The following is a 12705-nucleotide window of genomic DNA, read 5'->3' on the forward strand; positions in this document are numbered from 1 at the left end:
AACACCACCTGGACGTCCAATCGTGGCTGGGATAGGGTCAGTTTTTGTCCCCTCAGCCACTTTGCTGGACAAAATACTTTCTCCCCTAGTCAGACAGACACCATCATATTTACGAGACACCACAGATTTTTTAAACAGGGTATCCAAAGTCACATTTGACATAACTGATGACATCTGGTTGGTTGGATGGGATGTATCATCTTTATACACGTCGATCCCACAAAGCGAGGGGATTGGGGCGTGTATGAACTTGATCCGACAAAGTGATGAATACAACAGCCAGGAAATGGAGTTCATGGAAACTTTATTTCATTTTGTGTTGAAGAAAAAATTCCTCTTTAAACATAAGGTAATTGTTGTCCAACAGCGGGGCACAGCTATTGGATCCAATGTCGCTCCGTCCTTCGCAGGTGCATTCATGCACGACTTTGAGACCAAATATGTCTATTCTAATGTGGCGTTCGCCAGGCATTGTCGCGTCTGGTGGCGCTACATAGACGATGTCTTCGTGATATGGCGGGGCGACATTGGATCCCTCATGTCCTTTCACTCGGAACTTAACAATTTTCATCCAAACATTGGATTTGAGATTGTCCATGACAGAACTGAAATTCACTTCCTGGACACGACTATACGAAGACAGGGATGCTCTCTGTCTTCTAATCTGTACCAGAAACTGACTGACCGGAATCAACTTCTACGCTTCGAGAGCTACCACCCACCCGCTGTCTTTCGCTCTGTAGCCAGGAGCCAGCTGATGCGGGTCAATAGGATCGTCTCGGATGAGACACAGGCTGCACAGGCTAGACAGCGGATGTGTGAGAGGCTCTCGGAGCGGGGATACCCTGAATCCTTGTTACAGGAGGAGTTGCAACGTATCATAGAGCCTGACTCCTCTCCAAATGAACACAAGTGTGCCCAACCACGTCTTCCTTTTGTGTGCCAGTTTCATGGCTTTTCCCATAAGGTACTTGCAAGTGTGAGGCGACATTGGCACATGCTTGCGGATGCCTATCCGGAAATACCAGAATTTTCTCTGCCTCCTATCCATGCGTATAGGAAGAACGAGACAGTGGGCACACGTTTGGTTCATGCCGACACTGGTCCTGCCCCTAAGAGTCTGTCCACCTTTTTAGGTCTAACACGAGTGGGAAGTTTCCCTTGTTTATCCTGCAGTGAGTGCCGTCATGTAATTAAAGGCTCGACATTTGGGGATGGATATAGTGTCAGATTTCATTTAACCTGCCAGAGCTCCTATGTTGTGTACTTATTGCGATGCCCCTGTGGACTGAACTACATAGGGGAAACCACCCAAAAGGTGAGGGATCGCATTGCACAGCATAGGAGCTCTGTCAGGAATGTCAACTCTGACTTACCTGTAGCTCGCCATTGTAGGGAGTTGGGTCACAGGGATGTAGACCTTAAATTTATGATCATTGACCATATCCCCAAACCCAGAAGGGGAGGGGATAGAATATTGATGTTAAAGCAACGTGAGGTATTATGGATCGATAGATTGGGTAGCCTACACCCGGGAGGTCTCAATCATGACTTTGACCTTCATCTCTTTTTGTAATTTTTAGGTCTGGATTCTTTCTAGAAAAATGAATAAGATACTTTTGGGTCTGGATAAGACATCATCCTACATAAGATTATCTGGGATCAGATAAGTGGATTATGGACTGCCATATGTGCATATGCAATTCATTGCTTTCTTGTTTTGTTTACTTCCTGATTGGGAGATCATGTGATGTAATGATGTCATTTCCCTGCAGGTATAAAATTGATCATGTGATTTGTGTTGATTAGCATTGAGAAAGGCTGTGGACAGCCGAAACGTTTGCTGTTGTGCTGCTGTAAAGCTCTATTATTTGCTCAATAAACTGAGCTTGTGTGCTGCAATTCTCTGGACTTATATATATATTTACCTTAGGGAATTTGTTAATATGTAAGTCATTACTGTGGGTTTTGTAATTAAAGTCTTGGAGTAAATTATTATAATATAAAAACCACTAAACGGAAAAATAGACACCTTTATTTCCAAATAAAATATTATCGCCATACTCTGTACTAGGGACGCAATTTAAACGTTGTAATAACCAGGACAAATGAGCAAATAAAATGTGTGTGTTTCATCATCAATAGCACATTTTATTTTTAAACTACAATGGCTGAAAGCTGAGAATGGTGATTTTTTTTCCATTTTTTTCTACTTCTTCCTTGCAAAATACATATAAATAAAATAAATGGTTAGCAAAAAGTACTGCCCAGAGAAAGCCTAGTTTGTCCTGCAAAAAACATATAGATCATGTCAGTGTGATAAGTAGCAATAAAGTTACTGGCGAATGAAATTGCTCTGGTCCTGAAGGCGAAAAAACCTGTGATCCTGAAGTGGTGATACACAAAACAGTGAAAAACAAACAATGGTGCGCACATTGCTATGCAGGGATAATTATAGAAGACAAGTTCATATGGTGGACAAGAGCACATGGGGAAGAGGGCCCTGTCAAATAGACTTAACATTTAAGGGGTGGAGGAGTGGGATATATGTGGGGGTGGGGGGCAGTTCTATAGGGGGTATTAGATCTATGAAGATTGTAGGTAGACTATATTAAATAGATGGGACTTTAACCTCCCTGGTGGTATGATTACTTCCGGATTTTAGTGTCCGATTTAGTGCAATATTTTCACACGCTTTTAGACCCTAAAGCTCATACCGCTAGATAGATCTGTGGCAGCCCTGCACATTACACACCTCCTATGGATACAGCTCGGAGTTACCTCTCTAAGCAGTGGATTTCCAGTCCGAGCCTGACTCGGGATTACCGCCAAGGAGATTAGAGCCTGCTTGAAATAATTGAAGGTGGGGGCGAACCTGAGAGGTGGAGGGAGGGAATTCCATAGAGTAGAGGCTGCTCTGGAGAAGTCCAGGAGCAACTGTAGTGAGGGGCAAAAATCCATAGGGTGTTGGCGAAACGGAGAAAGCAAGTTGGGGAGTATCTCTGGATCTGAACGATATCAGAAATGTATGAATGGGAGGTATGATGAATGGATTTGTATACCTGGCAGGGCAGTTTAAAATTTAATTCTGAAGGGTACAGGGAGCCAGTGAAGAGATTTGCAAAGTGGGGCAGTTGAAAAGGAGGGGTGAGAGGAATGAATTAGCCCGGCAGCTGTGTTCATAACACATTGCAGGGGTCGGAGCCTGGTCTTTGGAAGTCTGTGAAAAGTATCTAGTGCTTTAGTATGATGTATAATACAGCTGCAAATCTCCAAATAGATTGCCTACATATGTACATAACACATATGCAAAAAGCCAGTAGATTCCTTACAGTGTACCTGAACTGACATAAGACACTAAGAGATGGGTACATGTAGTACCAGTCCTACTTCGAGCTTGTCGTTTTCCTTTTTTATTTTTTCATTGCAAGGGTTAACAAACCTGTGCTTTATCTATGCAGGTGAAGCCACCAGACCAGTGGACTGACAGAGGAATGCAGCAGCTACTCTTCTGAAAAAGTAAATCAAAGCCAAAACACTTGCATTTGCTTGAACTAAGACACGTGATAATAGCATAGTGCTGAAAACTTTCAAAAGGTAGTAATTGCTCTTCCATGGAAACAAAGTGAACCAGATTTTACTTTATGCTGACATAACAGGCTTACAGTTCACACATAAAATTACAGGCCTTAAATTACTATTACACATACAATTAAGCATTTCACAAGTTTATTTCAGTTAGGTTTGGTTTAACAAGCAGGACAGGTAGCTGATTTTTTCACAATTGGCACCATAAACCACGGAAATTACTAATGTAAATTAACTCAAAACTAGATTCACATACACAGCTGGCAATAGATTGCCAACTACCCCTTACAGGCTACCGCTTCTTCAGTCAGCTCCCATCTGGATTTCGGCAATCTCCACCAGGATGGCTAGGCACAGGAACTCTTTCTTCCTCTATCCAGTGGCTTCACCACCTCCCCCCAAGGGCCCTTTTCCACTAGCGCGATTGTGTTTGCTGAATCACAAAAGCGCAAATCACTAGCGATTTTTAAAAACGCTAGGGTTTGCTAAATAACATAGGAATCGCGGTAGCTTATTTCCACTACCGCGATTCGATTTTTACACAAACTATCGCACGGCGGAGCAATTATTGCAGCGATTTTGCTATGTCCTGCAGTGCATAGCAAAATCGCAAACGCTATTGCCGGGAAAAAAAAGGATTTTGCTGAATCGCAATTGCTAGCATTTAGCGCTAATGCTAGCATTTGCAAGTGGAAAAGGGCCCTTAAGGTGTACAGCCACGGGTGGTTGCTCACGATAGACAAACAAAAATGACAGCGCTCACAGGCTGCAACTGGCTTATAAAGCATCAGAGGCGTGTACAGACCCCCAGGGGCTAAATACATGCCTTGAATCCAAATCAGATGCAAAATTATGCAAAATTAAGTGCAAATTTATGTGCTAGTCCCTAATCTAAAATTTGAATGCAGATTGGATGCAAGCTACCACAAGTATACTTAGAACATTTTACATAGAGAAGAGAGTGTAGGCAGCGCTTCCAAATACAGAGGGCTGCACCTGAGTTGATTTAGCTGCAAAGAAGTGCAGAGCTCCAATGGACTATATTACACAACATGCATTCAAACAGGTACAGCAATGGGAGGGCGACTGCTTCGGCAATAATGTGTGCACAAATAATTTCCTACTAGACTTCCCCGCGGCGGTGACGTGCCCCCTCGGGAAGACCTAACCACTAACCTGACATTAAAAGCATAACTTACCTGGTGCGACTTATCATACAATGGTATGATACTCACGATAGAGTGACTATTGAAATACTGTATCTTGTTAAGTAATGTATCTTTTTAAAGCTGCTGCTATTGTGCTTCTGTGTTATTATTCTTGTTAAAGCTGCTATTATTGTTTTTCTGGTTTATTATTTATATTCTCTTTTTTTATTTCCCATTCTGAGCTAAATTTTGTGCCAAACCCAATTCCAGGCATGACCCAGTCGTGCTTGGCAAATAAATCAGTTTCTAAAATCTAACATTGTATCAATTAATAAGAAAATAATTGTCTCTAATAAAATGTCTTCCTGTGGATTGATGGACTATATTCTGCTAGTCTACACTGCTAGTCTACACTGCAATCCACTTATACAAGGTTAGCAGCTGACTTTGAATTATACCCTAAAGCAGAGGTGCCCACACTTTTTCAGCTTGTGAGCTACTATAAAAAATTAGCAAGTCAAAATGATCTACCCACGTACAATTTTAGGAGCACAATTGTATATACAGAATGGAAAATGTAGTGGGGTCTTGATCTACCATGAAGTCTTTTGCGATCTACCAGATTGCAATAAAAAAAAAAAAAGTGTGGAGCACCCTGTGGTTTGTTACCTGCATAGATAAATGGTCAGTCTATCACAAGATCAGTTTCCCTGGGTTTCATACAAAAAAAAAAAAATTACATCTTGGATATGGTTGTGTTGTGCAGTCAACAGACAAGCCTGGGATGTGCTTCAGGATGAGGTTTAAGTGTCTACAACACTGGGTTCCGTGAAGAATTTCTAAGCTGCATCTCAAAATGAACAGCCCACTGCACATCGTACTTTGCATGCCTGACAACACTGCAGTAACGTCAGGGAGCCATTAACTACTGGTGTCATATGTGGAGGTCTGGACCAGATGACAATTTAGATATTGAACAAACCTTGATTGTTTTTCAGAACTCTATCAGCTAAAAGCTAAACAAATTCATATTTTACATTTAGATTTTCCCTCGACTTGGACTTTACCTGCATGGTAACGGCTCATCTAATTATACATACCGGTACTACTGTACATCCTACAGCTACTGCTGCAGTGTACACACAAGCCAAACCGTGTGCAGTCAGATGCGCAATAAAACTGACAATTTTCAGCGACAAAGAAATATGAACTGAGAACTGAGGAAACCATTTCCCTCCAACAATGTGGCGATTTCACAGTGTGTGTTTAAAGTAGGTGATCTGATATCGGACTGCTAATCAGGAAAGCAGTCAATGATGGTGAAGGGGATTTGCCAGAGTAATATAAAACATGCTGGGAAATCAAGAGCATGAAGAACAGTCAACAACCACCCAAGACAGTGAAAAATCATAGTGGGTTTAGTAGCTTAACAGCTTCTGTGGATTTGAAATAAACAATTTTTGCTGACAAATATGAGCAGTAAATAGGACACAAACACAATTGCTCTGCTCCTTTATACTGCAGCGTTCTTAAAGCTTGTTTTTTTTAATAATTCTATCTGTACGTTTCTTAGAGGTTAAAACTAAAGCATCTATGTAACGAGATTAAGTGGCTTTTAAACGAAAACAAGAAAAGCACTAGTTTACAAGAGTAAGTGGGGAACTTGGCCACCTACTGGTTAAAGCTTTTGATCAGCAAACAATATTGAGAACAGGGGCAGACGTGTCCTGAGGACCTATTTATAGCCATTTAACCATACTGTGAGGGAAAGCACAAAGCCCTGTAGGGGTTAGTGTGCAGAAGTGGCAACTCTGTGTGGATCCAAATGATCGGTACTGTACCCTCTAGAGAAGAAAAGGCACATGCTGAAGCTTGTGAAAAGCAGAAATTGGAACAGCCTGTAATGTGCGTTGGCAGAGGGATCCTTCTTGTTAATACTTTCAACAATGTTTGTAGGTTTACTTCATCATACCTGAGGCTCCAGCCACGGCAGCTGCATCTTCCATCAATTCACCCTCTTCTAAATCCATATTGCTGCCATACTCCACATCATTTTCCCCAGACCTGATTACAGAGAGAAAGTCAGTGAGAGGAGCACAAATATCTTCCCATAGCTACAAGCATACCCTACCTAAACATAAACTACATGGAATAGCTATAGACAGATAGGTAAACTTAAAGGAGAACTGTAGAAAGAGGTGTATGGAGGCTGCCATATTTATTTCCATTTAAGCTACACCAATTATCTGGCTATCCTGCTGATCCTCTGCCTCTAATACTTTCAGCCATAGACCCTGAACAAGCATGAAGCAGATCAGGTGTTTCTGACAATTGTGACAGATATTACAAGATTATCATCATGCTTGTTTCTGGTGATTCAGCCACTACTTCAGCCAAATAGATCAGCAGGGCTGCCAGGCAACTGGTATTGCTTAAAAGGAAATAAATATGGCAGCCTCCATATACCTCGCACTACCGTTCTCCTTTAAATAACCCCCGTGCTGAAATTAGAACAGGGGGAGCGTGCTGGATGAAATTAGTCTTCTATGTGTAAAGTATATGTTGGGTGATTGAAGTCGGTGCTGCTCTATGTGGTCCACTTGCAGTGGCAGAGAAATCTATAAAGGACATGGGGTAAGGGGAAGAAAAAAAAACAAAAAAAGAGCGCACTCAGAAGACAGATGATAAAAGGGAGACCAGTCGGTCTAATGCTGGGTACAAACGGTGCGTTCCCACACTCTATACCCCGCTCGATTATTTCCAAACATTTCGATGATTGTTAGGTCAATTCTCATGCAAAGTATGCCAAATTGACCTAACGATCCATCGAAACGGGAAACTGACATGTCGGAAATAATTGAGCGGCCAGGAATCAACGGGAATCGAGCGGGGAAATCGAGTGCGGGAACGCACCGTGTGTATCCAGCAATAGACAGATCTCACTTGATGTGGTGGCTGATTTGACCATATGGGTATTATCAGCTTGCAGGCTTTTGTCCCTCTAATGCCTAGTACACTCAATACAATTCTCTGTAAAGGGGCCCATACACCTAATGATTTTCCCGCCAATATACAGCAGATTCGATCACTGAATGAATCTGCTGTGAAATCATTGCGCAAACGCTGACAGAACTATCGATTTCCGTCCGTAATAAATTGTTCCCGTCGATCCATCCGTGCGGATAGATTTCGCTTGATCACCGGCGGGTCGGGAGTGCATCGATAGCTGCATTCGAATGCCCGACGACCGACGCTAGCGGCAATACATTACCTGTTCCGGCCAGCGCGTGTCCCCTGGTCTCCGCTTTTCACTTCTCTGTGCTCCGTGGAGGGGGGTGTCAGGGGAGCAGTGGCAGCACCACCACAGATTGTGATCGGTTTCATGCTGAAATACAATCTGTTTGCAATAAAGGCAGCCATACGATCTCTCTCTGATCAGATTCGATCAGAGAGGGGTCTGTTGGTCGGATCTGATGGCAAATCGACCAGTGTATGGCTACCTTAAGATTTTCTGTAAGATTTACCTGCCAGATAGACAATTTCCAACATTGTTGGAAATTATCTATCTAACCATCTGCCTAGCAATTAGACATTGTTCTACTCAGGAGATAACCAGAAGACAATGCACCAGAGATAATGACCAGTCTCTACCAGTACTTTACAGAAAATAATCTAATTACAGAAAATCTAACAGAAAATTGTATGGTGTACTAGGCATCAGACCAGGGACCAGGTCAGAAGCAGGCTCTTTGTCCAAAGGGATCCTGTGGCTGGAAGCAGGATATCAGGAGCAGCTGTCTGGTTTGTAGCCGTTGGTGTCCCAGCACTGGCTGTAGTACCAGAGCTGCAGGCACCTGTGGGCTGTATGAGACTTCATCCCTGAGCAGGTAGAGTCTCCTTCCTGAAAAGTTAGCAATCCACACACTGCTCTGTGGTGGCTGGGTGGTGGGCAGTAGCACTGAAGTGGCTGAAAGAAAGCACAGGAGACCTGTGCTGGAAGTAACTGATTAGTTGTATGTTACATTAATTAAATAGTTATGATGGGGAGTTCAGCTCCATAGAATAGACTGTGTAGAGTATGGCTCTTATACTACATGTAGGAGGGTAAAATTGGTCTGTGATCTTTCATTTTCAAAAGACTATGGTCTGATGTGTGTATGTGGCCTTAGGGAGAGAAAACCCTTACATACAGCAGAAGTTCATGGTCTCTGATCACATTTACATACACGCACTGATTGGGTCGCCTTTAACTAATTGATTTTTGAATTTCAATTAAATTGGATCGTCACAATCTGTAACAACTGTTTGCCTGAGGAAAGGAAGAATGGCCTCCTGAAACTAGTTGTATTTGTTACATTCATTAACCTCCCTGGCGGTAAGCCCGAGCTGAGCTCGGGCTATGCCGCGCAGGAGGATTTCTCAGTGTCTGTTGGGGCGATTCGCCCCATTCAAAGTGCTGTGCGCGCAGCCAGCACTTTGCTAGCCGCGCGCACAGCTCGATCGCCGCCGCTCTGCGGCGATCGCCCGCACGCAGCGGCGGAAGAGGCCCCCCCCCCGCCAGAGCCCTGCGCTGCCCTGACCAATGAGTTCCGGGCAGCGCTATGGGCTGGATCGAGTGCGCCTGACGTCCATGACGTCATGCCGATCGTCGCCATGGCGACAGGAGAAGCCAAAGAGGGGAACGCGTTATATACGCGCTCCCCTGTTTGCTATTGATGCCGGCGACGATCGCACTAGAGGGCCACATGCGCCCTCTAGTGGTGTTTCATGTAGCTACCACTCTGGTAGCTTTACATGAAACAAAAACAAAAAATTAAAAAAAAACAAAAACAATTTTTGCCCATTTGGCAAAATAAATTAACCGCCAGGGAGGTTAAAGAATCAGTTACTTCCAGCACAGGTCTCCTGTGCTTGCTTTCAGCCACTTTAGTGCTAACGTGCACCACCCAGCCACCGCTGTGGTGTATCTGGACAGAGCAGTGTGGATTGCTAACTTTTCAGGAAGGAGACTCTCCCTGCTCAGGGATGGAGTCTCATACAGCCCACAGGTGCCTGCAGCTCTGGTATTATGCTGGGCATACACGCTTCGTTTATGCGCCGGTATCGAGCCAGCGCTCGTCTGCGCGGATCGATTCCCGCTCGTCGCCGCGGGTGCTTCTTATCAGCGCTTCGTTTTTTTCTATTGTCCGCCCGCGGGGATCAAGCGCGGTATCGATCCGCCGCGGTGATCGGACAGGTTGGATCTTATCAATCGAGCCATCAGCTGCTCGATTGATAACAACTATCTAACCGTGTATGCCCAGCATTACAGCCAGTGCTGGGACACAAACGGCTACAAACCAGACAGCTGCTCCTGATATCCTGCTTCCAGCCACAGGATCCCTTTGGACAAAGAGCCTGCTACTGACCTGGTCCCTGGTCTGAGAGGGACAAAAGCCTGCAAGCTAATAATACCCATAAGGGCATATCAGCCACCACATCAGGTGAGATCTGTCTATGACCGGCTGGTCTCCCTTTTATCGTCAGTCTTTGGAGTGCGCTCTTTTTGTGTTTTTTTCCCCTACCCAATGTCCTTTATAGATGGAATAGCTATGGCTGATATGCATAAAGCAAGCTGCCACATTTATTTACTTTTAAACAATACCAATTGTTTGGCTGTCCCGCCTCTAATATTTTTAACCATAGACCAAGCATGCAGATTAACTGTTTTTGACAAAAATCTGACATGCTTGTTTCAGGTGTGCGATTCAGACGATACTGATGCCAAAGAGATCAGCAGGATAGCCAGGCAACTGGTAATGTTTAAAATGAAATACATATTGCAGCCACCATAGCCTTCTTGCTTCAGGTTCTCCAAGTACTTGTTCAGCTGAACCATTTATGTATTGTTCTCCCTCAAGGCTATAAGTGATAGTGTAATTTTTTTTCCTTTTTTTAACTTCCAGTTTTTAAGTGGGAGCAGTTGCCAAGTGACTTTTTTTTTAGCAGTCAGTATCTTTGGCATAACTCCTTGCATTCAATTTTCACAGTCATGAACTGGAGTATTGTATGCGTTTTTACTTTTTGCTCAGTTTTATATACACCTACTGATACAGTCAGACACACCGTTAAGCTGGGTCTACACGTTCCGATGTGTCTTATCAATCTCGATTGATAAGATCTGACAGGTCCGATCTCGCCGCCACCGATTCCCTGCTCGTTCCCCACGAGCGGACAATGGCAGGGAATTGAGCGGAAGATAAGCGGCGCCGGCGGGGACGAGCGGGTATTGAATCCGAAGCACGCGCGGACGAGTGGTGACGCGGCGGGTACACGCGGGGATGCGGCAGAGTCGATCCGGCAGCTAATCGAGCCGCTGGATCGCTCCATCTAGATGGGGCTTTAAAGGGAACCTTTACTGAGAGGGATATGGATGTTTACTTTTAAACAAGACCAGTTGCCTGTCAGTCCTGCTGATCTCTGTGACTGCAGTAGTGCTGAATCACAGACCTGAAACAAGCATGCAGCTAATCCAGTCTGGCTTCAGTCACAGCACCTGATCTGCATGCTTGTTGAGGGTCTGTGGCTAAAAGTATTAGAGACAACGGATGAGGGTCTGTGGCTAAAAGTATTAGAGACAACGGATCAGCAGGAGAGTCAGGCAACTGGTATTATTTTAAAAGGAAAAATCCATATCCTTCTCAGTTTAGGTTCCCTGTAAACCAGTTCTGTGAAATTATACCCCATTAGATGACATGACATAAATGAACTAAACACGTCAAGTTAGCTATCCAGGGTGACAGAATCTAATATGCGTCTGGATGTACTCTGATGAGCTACATGGCACTAGTGAAAGGCACAGTATATGCATATTCTAGAAGTGCGGACGATTCCAACTAGATTGACTCTAAATCCTTGCCCATTCTAATTTGCAAAACAGCTCCAGCTCAGTCAGATTAGATGGACAGCATTTGTGAACAGCAGTTTTCAGATCTTGCCACAGATTCTCGATTGGATTTAGATCTGGACTTTGACTGGGCCATTCTAACACATGGATAGGTTTTGTTTTAAACCATTCCATTGTTGCCCTGGCTTTATGTTTAGGGTCATTGTCCTGCTGGAAGGTGAACCTCCGCCCCAGTCTCAAGTCTTTTGCAGACTCCAAGAGGTTTTCTTCCAAGATTGCCCTGTATTTGGCTCCATCCATCTTCCCATCAACTCTGACCAGCTTCCCTGTCCCTGCTGAAGAGAAGCACCCCCAGAGCATGTTGCTGCCACCACCATATTTGACAGTGGGGATGGTGTGTTCAGAGTGATGTGCAGTGTAAGTTTTTCACCACACAGAGTTTTGCATTTTGGCCCAAAAGTTCCTTTTTGGTCTCATCTGACCAGAGCACCTTCTTCCACATGTTTGCTGTGTCCCCCACATGGCATGTGGCAAACTGCAAACGGGACTTCTTATGCTTTTCTGTTAACAATGGCTTTCCTCTTGCCACTCTTCCATAAAGGCCAACTTTGTGCAATGCACAACTAATAGTTGTCCTATGGACAGATTCCCCCACCTGAGCTGTAGATCTCTGGAGCTCATCCAGTCACCATGGGCCTCTTGACTGCATTTCTGATCAGCGCTCTCCTTGTTTGGCCTGTGAGTTTAGGTGGACGGCCTTGTCTTGGTAGGTTTACAGCTCTAGGTAGGTTTACAGGTTTACAGCTCTATCCTAAAGCAACACCAATCAGGATTGGGAATTCAGACATAAACAGCTCCAACCTTGTGCGCAGCCTTGGCGTACTAATCGATGGGGAATTGAGTTTCAGAAACCAAATGTCATCTGTAGTTAAATCTTCCTACTTTCATCTGAAGAACATTGCAAAGATTAAACATCTGATTCCCCCAGAGGATCTACCAACCCTAGTCCACGCCTTCATCACATCACGGCTGGACTACTGCAATGCCCTTTATGCTGGCCTTCCTAAAAAGGACCTGCGTCGC

General features: G+C 44.2%; 1 protein-coding gene across 5 annotated transcripts in view; it reads right to left on the reverse strand.

Moving 5' to 3' along the window:
- The window catches only part of TRIM37 (tripartite motif containing 37), a 158012-nt gene that overhangs the window by 47958 nt on the left and 97349 nt on the right, over positions 1 to 12705 (reverse strand). For all 5 annotated transcript variants that reach the window (XM_068268642.1, XM_068268641.1, XM_068268640.1 and 2 more), the window contains one exon: positions 6709 to 6800. In XM_068268642.1, coding sequence (XP_068124743.1) covers positions 6709 to 6800 — 92 coding nt within the window. The remainder of the gene's footprint in view (positions 1 to 6708; positions 6801 to 12705) is intronic.

Source organism: Hyperolius riggenbachi, chromosome 2 (assembly GCF_040937935.1).
Source record: "Hyperolius riggenbachi isolate aHypRig1 chromosome 2, aHypRig1.pri, whole genome shotgun sequence".
Taxonomy (NCBI): Eukaryota; Metazoa; Chordata; class Amphibia; order Anura; family Hyperoliidae; genus Hyperolius; species Hyperolius riggenbachi.